Source organism: Pelodiscus sinensis, chromosome 12 (genome assembly GCF_049634645.1).
Source record: "Pelodiscus sinensis isolate JC-2024 chromosome 12, ASM4963464v1, whole genome shotgun sequence".
Classification (NCBI taxonomy): Eukaryota; Metazoa; Chordata; order Testudines; family Trionychidae; genus Pelodiscus; species Pelodiscus sinensis.
Genome location: NC_134722.1, coordinates 22,605,756 through 22,626,663, shown reverse-complemented (window position 1 = coordinate 22,626,663; position 20,908 = coordinate 22,605,756). Strand labels below are relative to the sequence as shown.

The window sequence follows — 20,908 nt, the reverse complement described above, 5'->3', positions numbered from 1 at the left end:
TGAGGGGGCTGCTCTGGCCAACTGTGGCCACAGGTGGGGTCCAGTTGGCTGGGCCCGATGCCACCACAGGCAGGTCCATCCAGCCAGACCTGTTGTAGCTGCTCCAGTCTGCTGCCACCATGGGCAGAGGCCAGCGAGTCAGGCCCACCATGGCTACAAAGCTGCTCCAGCTACACCACTGTGGCTCAAGAAGAGTGCAGCTGGCTGGGCTGGTTAACCAGTTACTTTGTAAGCAGGCCAGTAAGCCGCTTGCTTACCAGGTAACCTCTTATATTCCTACCGCAAAAATAAAAAAAATTCACAGCACATTATTACTGAAAATTTACCCACTTTTTCATTTTTACCATATAATTATAAATCAAGCAGAATGTAAATACCGTACTTATACTTCAGTGTATAGTACATAAAGTATAAACAAATCATTGTCCATAAGAAATTTTACTTTGTAATGACTTCACGAGTGCTTTTTATGTAGGCTGTTGTAAAACTAAGCAAACATCTCAATGAGCAGATGTACCACCTGGAAGACCTCTGTGTACGCCTGGTTGAGAAACAATGTGGTTGCTCAAGTATACTAACTATAGCTAACTACTCCAGTGAATACAAAGCCCTAGGACTGGATGTGCTACCTCTGCCTGCCTGTTCTGGACTTTTGTCTCCCTGATGGAGGGTTCTCTGTGGTTCCAGGATCCTTTTCTGGGGAAGACTGCTGCCAGCCCCCTTTTGTACAGATTCCTGGGGCAGCTGACCATGGCTTGTTCTAGACTAGGAAATTAGGTAAATATAACTTTGTTCCTCAGTGGTGTGAGGAGTACACACCCTCAAGGAATGCAGTTAAACTGACTGAACCCTCGTTGTAGTCAGCACTAGATTGACAGGAAAATTCTGCCCTAGACCTAGTTACCGGCTCTCAGGGAAGTGGAATAACTCCTCCCATTGGCAAAGGTAGTGTCGTCTCTGAAATGCCACAGCATTTTAAGTATAGGCAAGCCCTATACAGGATTCACTGGCAAGTTGGCTCCACTAGAATCAGGTTGCAAGAAGTGGAGAACAGTGCCCTCAGACAGATAACTTGTATCTCTAGCAGATCTCAGCAGATCTGTGCAGTTTGCAGTGAATTTTCTCTGCATCTGCATGAGATTTATATTAAATTTCATATAACAGAATCATAGAACACTAGAACTGGAAGGGACCTCGAGAGGTCGAGTCCAGTCCCCTGCCCTCACGGCAGGACCCAGTACTCTAGACCATCCCTGATAGAGGTCTATTTAACCTGCTCTTAAATATCTCCAGAAATATATCTTGATTTGGATAAAAACTCAATGAAGGGAACCAAATTACATTTTACTCTCTGTAGGACTCTCCACCGCCACCACCCCTCCCAACTCATCAATACGTCTTTTAACAGGGAAGTAAAATTTGGTTTCATGTTTATAAAATGCCAAGAACATTGTTAATGCTCATTACATAGTAGGCATCCAGAGCTCAATGTGAATTCCACAGCAGCTCCATTCGCTTCTGTCTGGTCTTAATGCATCATACTTTATGCCTTACAGTAACTATTACAATTACTCTCAAATGTATCCTTTTTAACTAGCATCCTTTTCAACAGATGTTCATTAAAATGAGACTAATCAGAAAAGTGGCTATATAAAAATAGTGACTTCTTACCCAACAATTTGTTCCTTTTGTGTACTGGCAATAGCTCATATCTGTTTAGATGTATTACATAACTTCCCTGTACTCCTATTGGATCTGCAGAGCTAACATAGCTTGGCGAGGGTGAGCTGGATTATATCCTATATCCCGGTCATGGATCATCAGTAAAATTATTCCAGCTGAAGAACTTTTATTACTATTGTTTATGCTTGAGTCATAGATTCCAATCTGACTTTGCAGTGCAAGTAATCAGTTTTATTTGCAAAACTATCATTTGCTATGAAGGTAACAAACAATGAACTCTATTGCTACTGCCAGTTTATAGTCTTTTTCCCAGTATACCTGCAGTTTATGTAGAGGTTCACTGCTGGTGCATATAGCTCAAATACTATATTGATTTCATAAAGCAATATAACCCCTTGTGTGGTTAAAGTTCATAGTTACTCCTATAACTTCCTGCTTAGTTGAATAGTGTTGGTAAATTACAGAAGCAGGAAGATGGTGCATTTTAATGAATTCTTATCAGAGGCAAGCCCCATATGACTCAAGTTATAGAAATGTACCACTTACTATTTATATTAAATAACTTCTACAAAGAAACTGCAGTCACAGACAGACTTGGAAGTCAATAAAGATCACATTCTCTATCTACTGATAGTGCAGGTTGCTTGTGCAGGTTGCTAGCATATTTTAATAACAATTCATTGGCTAATTAATGAACAATGTGGTCAGATTCTGTCTGGTTCATATATCTATAATTTAAAGTAGGAAGGTGGGGATTCCTCAGTGCTCTGTCAGGGATATATAAAATTAAAGGGGGTAGGAATAGACTAGGCTGTGACCCTTTTCTTATTTTTCTAAAAATTGTGCAAGTCTTTCTTATTGCTCATGGCATCCAGAGGAATACAAACCTGATCATCTTTTGATACAAAATTATGCAGATAGGATTAATGTATCCAGTCACCTTAATCAATATCTGATGTATGGGCATATTCTGGATATGAGCTCAGATTAAATTACATTCTCTCTACATTTTGGAAAGCTGATTCTCATGTCCTCGTTTTCTACACTATAGCCAAAGGCTGGCTTAAAATACATAATTCCAGCTATGTAAAAAACGTAGCTGGAGTCAATGTACTTTAAGCTGAGCTTTAGCGCCATCCTCACAGTGAGAGGTTGATGGGAAAAACGCTCCCATCGACTTCCCTTACTCCTTGTGAAGAGTAGAAGTCCCAGCACCAACAGGCACACTCTCAGGGTTCAATTTAGCAGGTCTTTGTTAGACCCGCTAACTGGAACTCCAGAGGATCAATTGCCAGAGAGTCGATCTTCTGGTAAGTGGATACACGGCCTAAGCAAGACTGAAGGAAATGCAGAACTAGTAGATACAGCTTCAAACATACAGCACATAGAGACAATCATGAGCTCACACACACCACTTCAATTATGCATGTTGTGGCCATCATGGCACTTGCTGACACAGCTGATTTTGAAACTTTAAAAGTAAAACTGAAAACAGTAGGGCTACATCTACATTGGCAAGATTTTGAGCAAAAGCATGTGCTTTTGCGCAAAATCTTGCCACCTGTCTTCACTGGCCACGAGTACTTGTGCAAGAACACTGACGTTCTAATGTATAAAATCAGTGCTTCTTGCGCAAATACTCTGACGGTCCCACTCAGGGATAAGCTCTCTTGTGCAAGAGGCCTGTGTAGACAGGCCAAACGGTTCTTGCGCAAGAGGTCAGTGTAGACAGGCAACATCAATTACTTGCGCAAGAAAGCCCTATGTTTAAAATGGCCATCGGAGCTTTTTGCACAAGAAAGCATCTACACTGGCACAGATGCTCTTGCACAAAAGCACATCTTTTGCGCAAAGGCACATGCCAGTGTAGATGCTCTCTTACTCAAATACTTTAATGCAAAAACTCTTGCATTAAAGAGTATTTGCACAAAATCTTGCCAATATAGACGTAGCCTAGGCTTTCAGAGCTTTGTCCTTCTCACAATGTGTGTTGGCAGTGAGATCTCTTAAGGAGCAGCACACTATATGGTTCAACATAAAACCTTTAGACAGTAGTTGCAAGACAATTCAACTGATAATACTCTTGCCTGTGGGCCAGAAAGGTCATTCACATTCCACATCATGATACACTGCACTACCTATTTCTGCCCTTTGGATAAAAGGAGCTGCCCAGAGGGGCTGGAATCCAGCAGCAGGGCTGCCACCCACTGGTACAACTGAACTTGGCCGCAGAGCTGCCACTCGGCAGTGCAGCTGCCTGGGGGGACCAGGAGGCAGTGAGGCTTCCCCATGGGGCGGGGAGGGGGGCAGAGAGCTGGCCAGGAGGGCGACAGACAGGCCATGGCTTAGCAGGGAGGTGATAGCATGGGGGGGGAAGAAATGACCTCCCATGGTCTGGCAAAATCCCTCATCCAGTACTAGTCAGGTCACAAAGGTGTCAGACCACGGAGGTCCAATATGAAAAAGTTGTAAATAAATATACTGAAAAGGTTTGACTTGAAAGCTGGACAATAAATGAAGAGTTTCTGTCTGAGTGTGTTTCATAAAATCTTTGGAGACCCACACTGGAAATAGTGATAGAAATGTAGCCGTGTTAGTCTGGGGTAGTTGAAGCAAAATGCAGGACAATGTAGCACTTTAAAGACTAACAAGATGGTTTATTAGATGATGAGCTTTCGTGGGCCAGACCCACTTCAGTGGGTCTGGCCCACGAAAGCTCATCATCTAATAAACCATCTTGTTAGTCTTTAAAGTGCTACATTGTCCTGCACACTGGAAATGGATAACTATAGTTTTATTACTTTTAGTTCATATATATTAAAAGCACCTAATCCACCCTCTACTGCCGTGGTCACCAACCGGTCGATCGTGATTGACTGGTTGATCGCGAGGGCTCTACCAGTTGGTCACAAGACATTCAGGGCCCTCCTATTTCCCTCCACCCCTGAGAAGCCCCACTATCTACCACCAGTGAAAATGGAGGTAGTGCTGGCTTCCTGCGGGGTGAACGGAAGTCCTGCAGCTACGTGCCACTTCCAGAGATTCCAGAAGTGCACTGGCTGTTCCCCTCCCTCAGATCTCTGGCGTGCCGGCCAGGGCTTCCCTGTGCCGCGGGAGGGGGAGTTGGCCTCGGAGGAGGTGCGCGCGGGGCCTTCCCTCCTCTGCAGGGGGGGAAGGGGATCCTTGGAGGAGGTTGGTGAAGGGGACTCCCTGCCCCCACTGGCACCCTGTCCCCTGCTGAAGAATCCTGTCTCTTCCCCCCGGCACCCTGTCCCCTGCTCCCACTGGTACCCTGTCTCCTGCTGTAGAACCCTGTCCCCACCCCTTCCAGCATCCTGTTCCCTCCCCCCCCCAGCACTCTGTCCCCTCTCCTATGTGCCTTGCTGCAGAACCCTGTCCCCACCCCAACACTCTGTCCTCTGCTCCAGCACCCGCTAGCACCCTTCCCTAGTACCATGTCCCCTGCTTCCACCAGCACAGTTAGGGCCACATTAGTGAGGCTTGGGAGGTTTTTTTTTCCCCGCATCTCCCTTGTGTGGCCCCAACTGACTTTTCTGTGGGTCAAAGACCCCTTGACTCAAAACAGGTTCCCTGTCCTTCTCATAATAAAGACAATATAGAAACTTTTTGTGTTTGACATAGTATTTTATTTAAAAATTAAGCCTGGCCAACAGGCCCCCAACTGGCCACAGCATTATAACACTCCTGCACGCACACACACACAGACCCTAGATCTGAGCCTATCATACACTGGAACCCCCTGCCCTGAGCCCGTCACATACCCCAACCCAAATTCCTGCACCCTCACAGCCACAAGCCTTGCTTAGTACTCTAACCCTACATCTGACCCCAACTCCCCAGCCTGGAGCCTCCTCCCCGAGCCAGCATCCCCTTCTCCACCTCCTCCTGCATCCAAATTTCCTCCCAGAGCTTGCACCTCTCACCACTTCCCACACCCAAATCCCTCATTCCCACCCCAGAGCCCACACATTCTGTCTCAGTGAGGGTATGGCTAAACTGCAGGAGTTTTTCCAGGAGTTTTTCCTGGAAAAACTCTTCCACATCCAGGGATGCATTTGTTCTTCTGCTTTTCTTAGTGGAAGAACAAACATGTACTTTCGGTAACTCCTATATTCCTCGTTCCACGAGGAATAAGGGGGATTCCAAAAGAAGGGGCTTTTCTAACATTTGGTCCAGTCTAGACAGACCAAATGTTGGAAAAACCTCTTCCTACATAAGAATTGGAAAAAAGGTGGCAGTGTAACGTACAAGGGCTGGGAATAGCAAGTGGTGGATAGGAGGAGGAGAATAGAGAGGGTGGGGTATTGCGGGAAGGATAGGGTGTAGATCTTTGCTTGTTCTGAGATTTAAAAAGTGATCTTGGGTGTAAAAAGGTTGGAGACCACTGCTCTACTGTTATCACAATTTCTAAAATTTCCCTACATATAAAAATCTAGCAGCAAATCACAATTTACAGTAAAGTCATGGTCTTCAGGTTCTGAACAACAGAAGGCTTAAAAAGGGATCTTAGTACCAGAGAAGGAATTTAAGGTTGCATTGCTTCCACAGGTTCACATTATTTTCACACAAATGTACCATTGCATATTGTTTGGCTCTTGATTGGAATCAGATACCAACAATCTACTTTATTTATTTTCCTCTTGAAGGTCCCTAGTGAATATCCCCAAACATTTAGCAATTTTCTTCATGCCTTTTCTCCTATCCCTTGATGCTCTACATTGCCCATTACTATATTTCTGGCCTAGAACGACTGGGCAAAAATCAAGTTTAAAGGTACTATGTCAAATTAGAAAAGCTGTTGTTGAATGTAACATAGCCCCCAGACTGAGTACACTCATCATGAGTATTAAGTGATTGCCTAGTGCCATGCTAATCTTGAATTGGGGAATCCCTGTAAACAGTACCTTTGCCCAGAGAGGTAGGTCATGCATACGATGACTTTATTTACATAGCATCATGAAGTGTTATTGAATTTCTGGAGCAAAAATGTGAACTTTGCCTTTTGATCCCCAATCCATGAGACGCTGGCAGTTTCTTTGTAGACTAAGAAGATTTAATACACTGTCTATCCTTAAAGATAGAAAGTAGTTGTTAAGAATGCAGTTACCAGAAAAGAAAGTATGCTCTGGTCTGCAAATGAAGAAGCAAACAGTATAATTCATTTGGCTGGATACCAGAGCACTTTACTTAAAAATAAATTTCTTTTTCAGCATCAGAAATTTAGCTGAGACGTACACAAAATAATGATTACGGTACTCAACTTGTTTGGAAATCAGAAAAGTTATTAGTCAGTACATATGATGCATACAGTAAGTATTTGAACTGATAAATTGAGCCATGATGCACTAATAAGAGAAGGTGACGCAGAGTTGAAACTAGGTGTGTGCCCTTGCTTAAAGAACATTTATCTCCACCCAGTGTAACCTGTACTCCATGTGAAGCCAAAGTGCAGGGAAAGGGCCTGATCCTGCAAATACTTACACATGTACTGTAGTTGTATTGACTTAAGCAGAACTACATTTCTAAATAATTCATCTGAAAAAGTGGGTTGTGCCCATGAAAGCTGATGATACCATCTACAAATTGTTAGTCTCTAAGGTGCTGCAAGATTATTTATTATTTCTAAGTAAAGTTATTTATGTGAGTAAGCATTTATATCACTTAGACCAAAGCCAGCCAAAATAAACATCAAAAGTATTTTCATACCTTATCCTGGTACAAATACATAAAGTTTCTCTAGATATTTTATCAATTCATAGTTGTCAACCCTATGACTATCACATACCTTTTGTTACTTTTTTTAAAGCTACAGTTCCTAGAATCATGAGAATCTCAGCTTTTGTTTTTAAAAAGCATGGTTGCATATAAAAACTGAAAAAAGATGAACCATAAAAGCTAAAAAATAATACATGAATTACATGTGAGGAGCCAGTTTAAAAGCCAGTTCCCTGCCCACACTAGCTCCCATAGAGTGAGCCACCTTCTCCTCCCCAGTTTAACATCCCTAAACTAGATTAGATGACACCTTGAGGTCTCTTCCAATTCTGTGCTTCTATATTGTCAACATCAGAGGGAGCAGGAGTTCACAGGGAGCCTGCTTAAAAGCTGGGTCCCCACACCTGATAGGGTTGCCAAATGATTTAACCAAAAATACCAAACACCCTCCCCTCCAAAAAAAAAAAAAAAAAAAAAAAAACACACGGGAGAAAAATTTCTGTTGAGGAAAAAAAAGGGGGGGGGGAGCCCAAAATTGTTGAGGCAAAAAACCCTCCAAAAAACACAGCGTGGCCCCTTTAAAAAACACTTTTGAGGCTTTTTGGCCCTAACAGGCTGCTGGCGGCCGCCTGCCATCTTGCCTCCCTGCGCCAAGCCAGACAGCTCCCCTGCGAAACCCAGTAAGCACCCAGGATTTTCACCTCCTGGCTGAGGAAAAAAAATCAGAAAATACCGGACATTTTAGGTGTCCAGTATTTTCTGATTTTTTTTTAACCAGACAATAGGTGAAAATACCAGACTGTCCAGTTCAATACCAGGCTCCTGGCAACCCTACCGCCTGATACAGAGGCAGCAGCACAGGGAAAGGGGGAGCAGCATGTAACCGTAAAGTTTACACTATCACATTCCTAGTCTAGTTCTCTGCATTCATGGAAGTACTAAATATGGTCTAGATCAGTGTTTCCCAAATGGTGCTCCAGGGATTCCGCGAAGTGAAAGTAAGGGTTCAGCGAGAACTTGATCAGTTCCCCCACCCCCAAAAGACAAAGAGGAGCCAGCACACAAAGACACTTCCCATCTCCCATTGCCACTCTGCGTTTCCAAAGCCCACTCAGGACATGCATAACTGCATTTTGGCCCCCAGGTCTCCCTGGTCCACTCCCCGGTGGTGGTTTTTGTTTGGGTTTTTTTGCTTGACAGATTTCCCCCCTCCCTCCCTGTAGGGATTCCTCAAAATTCTTCTGAGTTTAAAAGGGTTCTGTGGCCAAATAAAATTGGGAAACACTGATGGTTCTCAAACTTTTGCATTGGTGATCCCTTCTACATAGCAAGCCTCTGAGTATGACTCCCCACTTCATAAATTTAAAACACTCATTTACAAATTTAACATCATTATAAATGCTGGAGGCAAAGTGGAGTCTGGGTGGAGCTCAATAGCTCACAATATTCCATGTAGTAACCTTGCAATCCCCTGAGGGATCCTGACCCCCAGTTTGAGAACCTTTGATCTAAACCAATCCTGACAGATGTGGATCTAATCTGTTCTTTAAAATTCTCCAATGATGGAGATTCCGCAACCTCCCTAGACAGTGCTTAAGTACCCAGACAGTTAGGAACCACCCTTGCTGCAATTTAATCTATTGCTTCTTGTCCAAGCCTCAACATTAAGGAAAACCTGTTTTCCCCATCTCTAACAACCTTTTGTGTACATGAAAACTGTTCTCCTCCCACCCAATCTTCTCTTCTCTGGACTAAACTAAGGATTTTAAGAGGCAGGTAATTAGATAATCATGTAGTGGATACAATTTGTATTGACTACGATTAGTAGATTAGTAGATAAGGGAAGGCACTAAGAAGGAGCTACCCATGCTGCAGTTCTGCAGTTTAATGTAGTAAGAGCTGGGTCCAGCAGCTCCTATCCACAGGGGGGTTCCAACGCCCTGCTGGGACCCCCTGTGAACAGGGGCTGCTGACAGAGTAGCCCCTCCTGGCCCCTCCATACTGCTGCCTCTGATAGCTCCCCCCAGCACGGGCTCCTGCTCCCCCCCTTCCCCCGCTGCCTCTCTTTTACATCCCTAGATTGAAAAAATTGGGTTTGTTTAATCTGCCCTCATATGTTAGGTTTTCTAGACATTTTACCATTTTTGTTGCTCTTCTCTGGACTTTTTCTAACATATGTTTCCTGAAATATCTGTACACAATACTCCAGCATTCAGTTGCTTCTAGACTTTGCTATCAAACAAGAAATGGCCAATTGCAAGTGACTGTGTATCATTATCTAAATGTTCAGATAGAATTTAATTGTTTTACAGAGCTAGCTAGAATATCAACCCAATAATATATTCCCTTTCAAGAGAAGAAAAGAAATCCCTTCGTGGGGTCACTATTTGCTGGAATTTTCCAGCCAACCAACTGACGACTATTATGAACCTGTAAGAGTAAGGAAAGGGAACCATGAGCAGTTATGGCATTTACATATACAGCCGCTCCCTGAGTTACAGCCACCCCCACTTACGACCATCCGCACTTACAACCAAAGCAGTTCGTAAATGCGGATCTGAGTTACGAACGGCGATCCGCGCTTATGAACAGCACGGTCGCCGTGTAACTCTATGGGATCCGAGTTACTAACTCTTCGAGTTATGAACCAAGTGTTGGTCCATAACTTGTTTGTAACTCGGGGAGCGGCTGTAATAATTTTTAAGTTATTTTTTTAACACTAGGCATTTTAAAAAGTAAAACAAATGTTTAAATACAAGATTTCAAAAATCTCTAATGTATTAAACTATCTATAACATGATCTGTACTATCCTACAGCAACCAGACACAACATAATATTTGCCAAATGAACAAAAAATAGAAATATTGCATCAGAGATGTCTGTTTATTGAAGTAGTTATCTGGGTTGGCTAGTTAACTCTTGGAGATTCAGTTCTTTTTCATATTTGGGGTGTTCCTGACATTCGTGGAATAAACATGTGAGTGATTGTGATACAGAATGTGAAAGATAGTAAATGCTTTGTCTAATCACTGTAACATTTTTATCCTTCTCAAGAAAGTAGACAAAAAGACAAACAGGCAAATGAATATTCCTGTGTAAAAGCTAATGTTGGTGGTTGCCTAATTATGAATGACTGGAAAAGCCCAACCAGCCATGCTGGAGGCACAGCTATAGCAGGTTAACAAATGGAAACCTTAGGCACAGGAAACAGAGTAACATTGTAAACCTTTAAAAATAGCTAGTGTGGGCTGTTCTTATACAGAACAGGTTAATAAGCTTAGTATTTTAGACTAAGATTGTGATGTCTTTATTGACTATAACCTTTACTATGGAATTTTGTTAGGTCCTTTCCCTGTAATGGAGGACTAACAAATTTATTTTACTCTGACTGGTCTGCAGCACCCTTTTCTTTATGAGCTAATCCAGCTGTTTGTTCTGTATAGAAAATATGCAATCAGATCAGGTCAGAGTAGTTCACAGAGACAAAGTGCTAAGAAAGAGAAGCAGGAAAGACACAAACATCTTTATCAATCTGGCCAGAACTTAAAAATTCATTAAACTGGCTGCCCTGCTAGTCCAGGTATAGCACAATATTTATATTACCTACACAGGAATCTAATACCTACACTGGGAAGGATTAGAGAAAAAAGTGCTGTCAACATGCAAAAGGCGCCAAAGTGAAAACTGGTCAAGCCAGTTTTTCTGCCTCCTGTTGTCTTGTGGACATTTAATGGCCACATTGCTAGCACTCTGTCAACAAACAGAGTGAAGTATTGTGGCTAAGCATCCCACAATACAGTGTTATGGGAAGGAAGAGCTGATCCCTGCACTTCTTGGGATTCCCTTGTAGCTCTGTGAACTCTCCCTGCTAAGGAATGTCAAAGCACAGCAGTCTCTCCAGTCCTCCCCCTGCAGCAGTAGTCTGCCTGCCACTATGCTCCTAGTGCAGAACAGAAGTATGACAATGGTTTATTCTTTGTTCCCAAAAGGTAGGGTTAGCAATTCACTCAGCTGTCAAGATACTTCCTGGAACTTTGAAGGAGAGGGGCACATGCATGCGGAGCAGAAGAGATCTCGAAACACTGAGCACAGCCATCAGGACAGGTATTGTGAATATGAATGAATGCATTTTTTGATAAACTTGTAACTGCTGAATTTTTCAGCGGTTACACATTTACATGTAACGGAGTGGGGGAAGTGGAAGCCAGTGCTCATGGGAGCCAGCTTTTAAGCAGTGTAAACACTCTCACTGTTTTGTTGCGGGGGCTGCAGCCAACTCCCCACGAGCTAGGCGATGGGGGGTGGGGATGCACTGTAACAGAGGCAGCAGCGCAGGGCAGCAGCCAGTTCCCCAGGAGAGGGTGACTGGTGGCAGTGGATGTGCACTGGCAGTAGGTGCTGATAACTGTTTAACCACTGAGATTTTCAGCAGTTATACATTTACCCAATTACCTGCTTTTTAACATGCCTAGTTGACATGGTTAATTGGGATGTTTACTGTCTGAATATATTGGCATAGATTAATAGGGGTTATAAGGAAAAACAAGCAGGAGGGAAAAGAGAAGCTCAAGATAAGCCACTTCTCCACAAACACTTGAGAGTTGAGATGCTGTTAGAAGAGGAAAAGGTCCATGAACACAGGGTATCAAAAGAAGTATGATATTTTAAAGAAAATATACACTCTCTAGGTCAGTGTTTCTTAAAACTTTTTGAGACCACGGAACACCAAACAATAAAAAAAAAAATTGCGGCACACCTATGAAAATTTTCTTTAAAAAAATTGGTGTCAGACAAAACAAGACAAAAACAAAGATTTAACAAAAACAAAGAAGAGGTCATGGCACACCTGCGAGTTGCGGAACACAGTTTAAGAAACACTGCTCTATATGGAGTGGGATCTTTGGAAGAGCTAAAGTGGGAAACAGGATACCCATTAGGGTATCTTAAGAAGTATCATTACCATCAGGAGATCTTTAGGTAAAATAGACTTGTGCATAGTTACTTTAAATCTTCTCCCTAAATACTTTGTTACTACTGGTAAAATAAACAATACTTCGGTTTAAGAAAGTTTCATCCAAAGTTTTGTCAATAAATGAAAATTAAAGTAGCACAAAAAAAGAAAGGAAGCCTCAGAGCTCAGAAAGGTTCTGAGAATCATCCACAGAACAAAATATTTAGCAAGAATGGTAGATTGACATTTATTGGGTAAGAGAAGCAGTTTTGCAGAATGTTTTGGGGATGCTGGTAGGGTTTACGTAGGATTAGGGCAACTATCTCTCTTAAAATGCAAGTTTAAGTTTATACCTTTTAGTAGGAAAAGGATGCTTTTCATACTAAAATATCTGTTCTTCTGAAATTATGCAAACTAGTTGCTTTCTGTGGTAATGACAAAAAGTTGCCAAAAATCAGAAACATCACATTGACATAGGATATAAATTATGCATATTAAAAGTTTCACTGTTTGCACAGAAAGCTTTTTCTTAAAAATGACTACACCTGTGATGGGCACCAAACAATTTCAACTTTATTCCTAGCTCTGTCAGAGACTTCCTGGGTGTTCTTGGGCAACTCCCTAAAGCAGTCTATGCCTTAAAATAGGCAGAAATACTTCCCCATTTCAAAAGATAGTGAGGCTAAATTCATTGTCTGAAAAGTTCTTTAAGATCTATTCACAAAAGGTGTTATTTAATAGAAAATATATGTTTCTACTTTGCTTCACTATCTTGAGATTTAAAAAGTCAGCTAATTAATAAATGGTTTTCTGATCTTAAAACAAAGAAAATAATCCTAAAAGATATTCTTGGAAATATACATATGCATGCACCAACAAAATTTGTAATAGTCTTTAAAGTCTTAGAGAAAAAATGTACAGTGTAAAGGTAAGACTCTTTCTTTAAAAAGTTTAGGATAAGCTTAGGGGTACAAATAAACAATGCAATCACCAGTTCAACTGTAGAGTCCTTTTGGGTATTCAGACTAAAATTTGATTTCCACACATAAGACTATATATTTAGCTACAGAGTTTCCGTGGATCAACTGCTTTAGAATAGGGACGTAAAATCCCATTTAATTGGTTAACCAGTTAAATATAATGTTCAACTAGCTAAACAATTAAAGGGGGAGTGGGCGAGGAGCCAACAGGAGTACAGGGCAATTACTTAACACATCTAAACAGATACAAACTATTGCCAGTACACACAAGGAACAAATTGTTGGGAAAGACGCCAGCATTTTTATATAGCCACTTTTCTGATCAGTCTCACTTTAATGAACATCTGTTGAAAAGGATGCTAGTTAAAAGAATAAGTTTGAGAGCAACTGTAATAGTTAATGAATTTGTGGAACAGAAGCTCTAATCTTTGACAGCATTCACTATCAAAGCATAACAAGTATTGTTTATTTACTTACATTTACATACCTGTTGCAGACAGAAAACTTTGTACTTTCAGCCAAACACATTAAAGTTGACAGTTTTTCCAAACTTGTTTATTGGACTAATCTTAATTCCTCAAATCTAGAGTACATGGGTGGAGGCAAGCATCACTGTAATGATGTCTCATTCCAAACTTATACATATTGGGCATATGCATATCTAATTCAAGTTCTGTTTGAGCTGCATTTCTAACACGAATTTTGTCACCCCATACTCTCTTTGGATTAAGTGCATAAATCTTGGGTGCATGAAAGATATCTGATCTGGTCCATCAAAATGTACTGTGGGGATGTAAAATCCCATTTAATTGGTTAATCAGTTAAACATGATGTTTAACCAGTTAACCGATTAAAAAGGGGGGACTGGAGTGGTCCCCCTGCTCCCATTGGTTAACTGGAATCAGTAAGGTATAGACAAAGTTATATAAGTAAGGTATAGACAAAGGTATACCCATTAAGGTATAGACAAAGTTTCAGAGGTGGCTGTGTTAGTCTGTTTCAGCAAAAACAATAAGGAATCTGGTGGCACCTTACAATTTTATTCTGGCATAGCACGTTAAAGGCTAGACTTTGGTCTAACCATAAATCTGAAGTAACAATTAAATTTATGCCTATTTATAGTAAAATAAAAATATTTTCATTTTACTTCAGTGTAACACCATTAATTTCTGGGAAGTTCTTCTGGTTTATACCAGTGTAACTGAAAGGAAAATCAGGAAATTCATGTTCTTTACACAGACTTTAAAAATGGACCCGAAGAAGTTTGAAAACTAACAGGCACTTGAGATAACTCAAGCACTACTCTAATGGACTTGATTGTTCCCTGTTTTTATTGTAAAAAATACTAGCTTTCTTCAAGTTCTTAAGTGGATTCAGTGACACATTCTGGGGAGCATAGGGTTTAAAAATTGCAAACTGAATCACAGCTGCTTGAAGACAGCACTGAATGCTATCAAAATAAATAGGATCCGGCACCTTACAGGATTACATTCTCAGTGACATTTAATACTAGTACTGCCATGTAAAAATAATGCAGGTGTGGGTCTCTGCATAAATCACCAACTCAGTTTAAAGAGGAAATATAGAGATGTATTTTAGATATTCCATTATGAAGCCATTAAGTGTCTTGTTTTCAGTAAGATGCAAAACACATACATTACAAAATTGAACAAATGTAATGGGGAAAGAACTTTGAGATTTCACATTATGTAAACAGTAACCAGCTATTCTATTACAGTATTTTAAAGAAAAACAGCACAAGAGCTCAAGTGTGCATGCCTCAGACTGAGCCCTGTGAGGAAACCCAAGTTCATATTAAAGTCCATGGGGAGTTTTGCTTTCCTAGAGAGTTTGTTCTGGAATAGGCTTTGAATACAGGCAACAGCATCAGAACTTGCTGAAGAGGCATAGGGTGAAACCTAAATACCTGGGAGTGCCCTAAAGATCCCCCAAAGTAAAAGGTGCCCTAGTTTAATATGTAATCTAATACCCAGAAAGAGCTTTGCTTAGTTTTGAGCACTGGTTCCTACTGTCAAGTGTCTGGCAAGCTAAAAATGTTCTGCTCTAATCTAAATCCCCTATCACATTTCCTTTGCAGTTCCTAAACCAGCTCCCTTTATCAACTGCTTTTAATTAAAATTAAAGTTTAAAGTATATCCTCTATAAAGATGTAAGGAAAAAGAGTAACAAGAAAATAAGTTACAGGGGGCAGCAGAGTTAGTCTGTAACAGGAAAATCTTAAAACACAACAAATAGACTAATAGCACCTTAAAGACTAAAAAACCACATAGATGGTATCATGAGATTCCACGGGCACAGCCCACTTCTTCCATGCTAATCAAAATTAGCAAATATAGACCTTAAATGGATCAACAGACTGTAGGTACTACACAAAATAAACAACATTAGTAACAATTTTAACATTAAAAATAAAGGAAGTATCTAACACATTCCAGGTCTTTCCAATGTCCTCTGCAATGACAATAACAGGAGATACAGGGTTGGAGGCACCTGTACAGGGTTTACAAAGGCAACAGAGGCACCAGGACCCAACTGGAATGAGGCCCATTTTGGACCCCTTTAAACTATCCACATGGTTAAGGGCAGGCCAGCGCTAAGTCTTGCTATATGAGTTCCCCCAGCCAGAAAGTCCCACTAGTCCATAGGGAGGGCTCACTGCCCCCCAGGGCTCTCAAGGGTTATGCCCGGGCCTGGCCCACTCCCCAGTGTGGCTCCAGTTCAGACACCTGCAGGGCTACCGCTATAGGGCTCTGAGCAGGGTGTGATCGGCGCTGGGCAGTGGGGGGGGGGGGAGGTCTGTCTGGGACTTGTGCAATTGTGGTGAGAAGGGTGGGAGAGGTTTGAGGAACGCTGTGCAGTGGGGGGTGGAGGAGGATAGCAAGTCCAGAGGCCCGGGTGTGCTGTGGACATGGTGTCTATAAGTGTCTGTGGCAGGGAGGTGCTTGGCAGTGTGCGGTGTATGTTGCACAGGCTGTTCCAAGGGAAGGGGCACACTGGAAAAGGCAAGGCAGCGCAGCGCCTAGCTGCTGGTTTGCTAACTAGCTTTGCACTGGACTGGATGGATGGGGGGCTGCCCCCACTGTGTCCTGTGCCCTGGCCGACCTACACAATGTCCCAGCCACGGCCCCCACAGGGGGCCTCAAATATGTTTGGCACTGAGTCCACAAAAAGTTAACCTGGCCCAGGGGGAATTTGCACAGACTCTTACAATCTGTTTTACAATAAGGCAAAGGGGTAGGAGGACCAGAAAGCCCCAATTAGAGGTTAAGTATCAGAGGGGTAGCCGTGTTAGTCTGAATCTGCAAAAGCGACGAGGAGTCCTGTGGCACCTTATAGACTAACTGAAGTGTAGGAGCATAAGCTTTCGTGGGCAAAGACCCACTTCGTCATGCATCTGACGAAGTGGGTCTTTGCCCACGAAAGCTTATGCTCCTACACTTCAGTTAGTCTATAAGGTGCCACAGGACTCCTCGTCGCTTTTGCCAATTAGAGGTTTTGTCTCTCACAGCAACTAGACCCCCTCCCCCAAAAAGGGGTTTTCAGACACGCTCTCTAGTCACCCACTGAGGTGGGAGGCGGCGCCTGGGGCAGGAGGCGCTGACAAAGTCGGGGAGATGGGGAGAGCGGGCTGGCTCTAGCCACCTGTGTCTGCCGCTGGCCTGTGCCGAGGGCGCGGGCTGCGGGGCTGTTTGAGAGCGCTGGGGACAACGGGGCTCGCACTGCCCCCTGGCAGGCTGGGGATCCCTGCGGAGCGGCCCGCCCTTACCTTTCGGAAATAGGCGCCTTCTGCTTGCCGCGCCGCCGGGCAGCCGCGGGGCACCAAGGTGTCCGTCATCGTCCGCCCAGGAGCCGGAGCCTGCGCTGCCTCCCTCGCTCTGCCTGCGTGCGCGGAGCAATGCCCGGCTGGCGTCCCAGAGCCCAGCTCCACCCCCGGCGGCTGACTCAGCCCCCGCCCTGCCTTCCAAGGGGTGGGGACGGGGCCCTAGCTGCGGCTCCCGCCAGGAGGCAGAAGCGGGCCCGGCCCAAGCTATGGTGGTGGGGGGCCGACGCGCCACTTGTCCCGGTCCCCACCTACTCTCCCCCGGCGCAGAGCCTGCCTGAGCGCGGGACGGAGCTGGCCCGCGTATTTCCTTGGTTGTGACTTTCGGCGTGTGGAGCCGCACGTAGCCCAGGCGGCAGGGAACCGGCAACAAGTGCCCTCCCCCAGTGCCTCCTTCCTCCTTGGGGGACGGGACAGCGCCCAGCCCCTTGTAGTGGGTCGGCCGGTGCCGTTTGCTTTACTCTTCCCCCCCTTTAGCAACAAGCAAGCTCCTGCGATCCCTTTCGGCTCTGGATGTCCCACTCTCAACCAGCCTGCCCCCGTCTGCACATCTCTGCTAGCAATGAAACGAATAATCTGTGGAGATGGCATATTACGATGTGCCCTCAGAAGATTTTATTAATGTGTTGTGTACTTACCCTGGTGCATCTTCCTTTCCTCGGAATCGCGTTCACTACTATCCTTGAAAGCTGCAGGTGCGTCTATTTCAGTAGCTCGAGTAGTTGGAGACAATGCCTTGCATTTCCCTGGAAATTGTCCCTGCAGGGAGCACTTTCTCCCCTGGCGCCGCTGCTTTTGTTTTCAATACACATTGTCTTACCAGTCTTCCTGGGGCCGTTTACCTCCCCGATTTCCCTCTATTTTAAGCTTTCAACTGAAAGATAATATGGTCACCATGGCTCATTGCTCTTCTCCGTGAGTGATACATTCTTCAGAGCTTGGGGGAGTATTTACAAAATTCTGGTCAAGATAACAGTAGAAAAGAATTAACTGTATCCCTTGTGTGCTGTGCACTTACTCATTCTGTTGTTCTCCTGTTAAAGCTGATTGTACAGCAAAATAATACAAATTATAACAGCAGCTTGGGGACAGAAACGTTTTATTTGTTCTTTACAATGTCTGGTTCAGTGGGGCTCGATCATTTCTTAGACAAATGCATTAGTTAAGTTGTAGTACTCTTCTGGGAAATGGTTACTCATTACACTTTAAAAACAAATTATTCCTGAATTGATATAACCTACATCTCAGACTTTTATCACCCTAAAATTTTGACAATATCTGTGTTACTCAAAAAGACTAGTTCTGCAGGTTTTAATCAGACTAAAGTCCTTTTAAGTCAATGGGGGGAAAAAAAAAAAAAAGCACTTAAAACAATCCAAGCCAGGACCCAAAATATGCAGGAAACTTGAGAAAGTTTTCCTCAAAATTCCAGATATCTGCAGCACTTTACATTCCTTCGAAAAAAGAATTCCATTGTATAACTGGTTTTGTAGGTATTTTTGTTATATAAAGAAGTTTAAATATTGGACAGCAACATAATGTGCTTTTTACTGCACATTCCTGACCTGAAGAGGTCTGTGAAAATGTACTAATTAAAGATGCAATATATTAAAATACTTTATAATTAACTTTTTATGAGTAGAGCTGAGTGTTGGTTTGGTTTGTTTCTTGGGGGGATTCCAACAAATGTTCTGTAAGTTTTAAGCGTCTGGTAACCATAATCTTCAGAAAGATGGAGGAAAATCTGCAGCGGCAACTCTCCACTATCTAGGAAAAATATCTTTGGTGTCCTCTCCTTTTACTGCAGCTTCATTTTTTTTCAATACCAATGATAGTAGGGTTATTTATGAGTTGTAACCTGATAAACTGCACATCTATTCAATGTTTCCATGGAATATGTTAGAAACAGCAGGGCTCAGGCAAGCAGCTCAGACAAAACTCATGCAGGAGTAGGGGGAATTCATGTAAGTTGTTGGGGCCAGCCCCACACAGTGTCCCATTTTCACATTGAGAAATATGGTCACCCTACACATTGAGTTATTGACTTCTAAATGGAGTTTGTAATGCATGTATTAAAGAAAAAAATATTCCCTTTTCTTTACCTCTGTTGAAGTTCATTTAACATAAAAATGTGAGCAGACCAACTGCCTTAATACAGTTCAAATGGGTGCAAACATAAGGCAAAGTATAAAACCCTTGTGACAAACAAGAAAAATTTACATAATCGCTCTATCTCTTCTCTTCCCCTGTACTGGAAAAGGTGTAGCATTCATCAGACACCATTGTTGATATCAGGTTCAATGGCTCACTGACTACCATATCCAGCCATTTATGTCTGTAAGGTGTAGACAGGGACAGATGACCATTTCCTGGGGCCCCCCTTTGCCACGGCGCAAGTGCGGGGCTTCTTGAAGCGCGGGGTCCGGGGCGGCCGCCCCACTTGCCCTGCCCTATATCCGCCCCTGCCTAGAGGTGCAGCCCCACCCTCTGCCCCAGGCCCCACCCCACTCCTTCCTGTCCCTGCTCCCCACCCCCATTTTTCCCCTTCCCCCAGTTCCCTCCCCTGAGCAATGCTGGGAGTAGTCAGAGCAGAGCAGGCGGAGGCCTGGTTGCTCTGCTTCTCACCACTGCTGGTGAGTGCAGGCATGGGCCTGATCCCTGCTGCCAACACCAAGCTCCGTCTAATCTCCTGGGCCATCTTTGGCCCTGAACTTTCATGTGCCCCTGAAGTGTACGGCACCCAGAGCACAGGACCTGGTGTGGTTATCTCATACCGTCCATTGGACAGGCCCGCTCTGGTTGAAGGACATCATAATTTGAGGCAAATCCACACATCTCATTTGCCTCATGGATCACTCCCCAATTCATCCATCAAGTTGAATAATAATACCTAACTCATATATATTGCACTCTTCATCAGTAGATCTCAAAGCACTTTACAAAGGTATCCAGTATTATTCATGTTACCAACAGAGAAATTCAGTCACATCACAGAGGGTGACTTGCCCAATGTCACCAGAAGACCAGTGACAGAGCTGGGAACAGAACCCACATCTTCTGACTTGTAATCCAGTCTTGGTGCTCTAAAGAGAATTCAAAATAATCTTTCAAACACACTGCTATTGAACTCCATCTTTCAATTCCTTATCTCATGATCTTGGCAGAGATACTGTCAGCTCCTCTTTGGGTTCCTTGTCCTCCTTTCTTTGCTTCTGTTTACACTCCTTATCTTCCTTTCTTCATTATTTGGGAGTGTCCACTACTCCCTGTAATATCCTAGTCAGCATACATACAGCTGCATTACAAAAGTAGCAACTTTTATCTCAGAAGAATGACATTCTCTTTGCTGATTCATTTGGCTGCTTGTTGTGAAGCTTTGTAAAGGACTTCTCTTTCTCAAATAGTTTTAGTTTCAAGGCAAGGCAAACTAGGTGAGGTCAGCCACAGGTGGGGAAAGGGGGAAGAGAGAGAATTATAGTACCAGGGCTGTAAAAAAACAACAAATAAACAACTCCCTTTGTGAGACAAGGTGGGTGAGGTTATAGTTTTCATTGGAGCAACTTCTGTTGATGAGAGAGATAAGCTTTGGAGCTACACAGAGATCTTCCTCAGGTCTGGGAAAGGTATTCCACAGCAAAATGCAAGGTGGAACAGATTGTTTAGGTCTAAGTAGTTAGCACATATTGTAAGGGACCATTCTAAGTAAATTGACCCAT

General features: G+C 43.2%; 1 protein-coding gene across 2 annotated transcripts in view; it reads right to left on the bottom strand.

The window, feature by feature from the left end:
* The window catches only part of RHPN2 (rhophilin Rho GTPase binding protein 2), a 62,242-nt gene extending 43,725 nt beyond the window's left edge, over nt 1–18,517 (bottom strand). Inside the window, exon 1 of one of the 2 annotated variants that reach the window (XM_014569485.3) lies at nt 17,139–18,517. In XM_014569485.3, coding sequence (XP_014424971.1) covers nt 17,139–17,207 — 69 coding nt within the window. In that variant the 5' untranslated portion in view covers nt 17,208–18,517. The remainder of the gene's footprint in view (nt 1–17,138) is intronic. The other variant, XM_006114928.4, reaches the window with a different exon arrangement.
* Between the last annotated feature and the right edge of the window lie 2,391 nt (nt 18,518–20,908).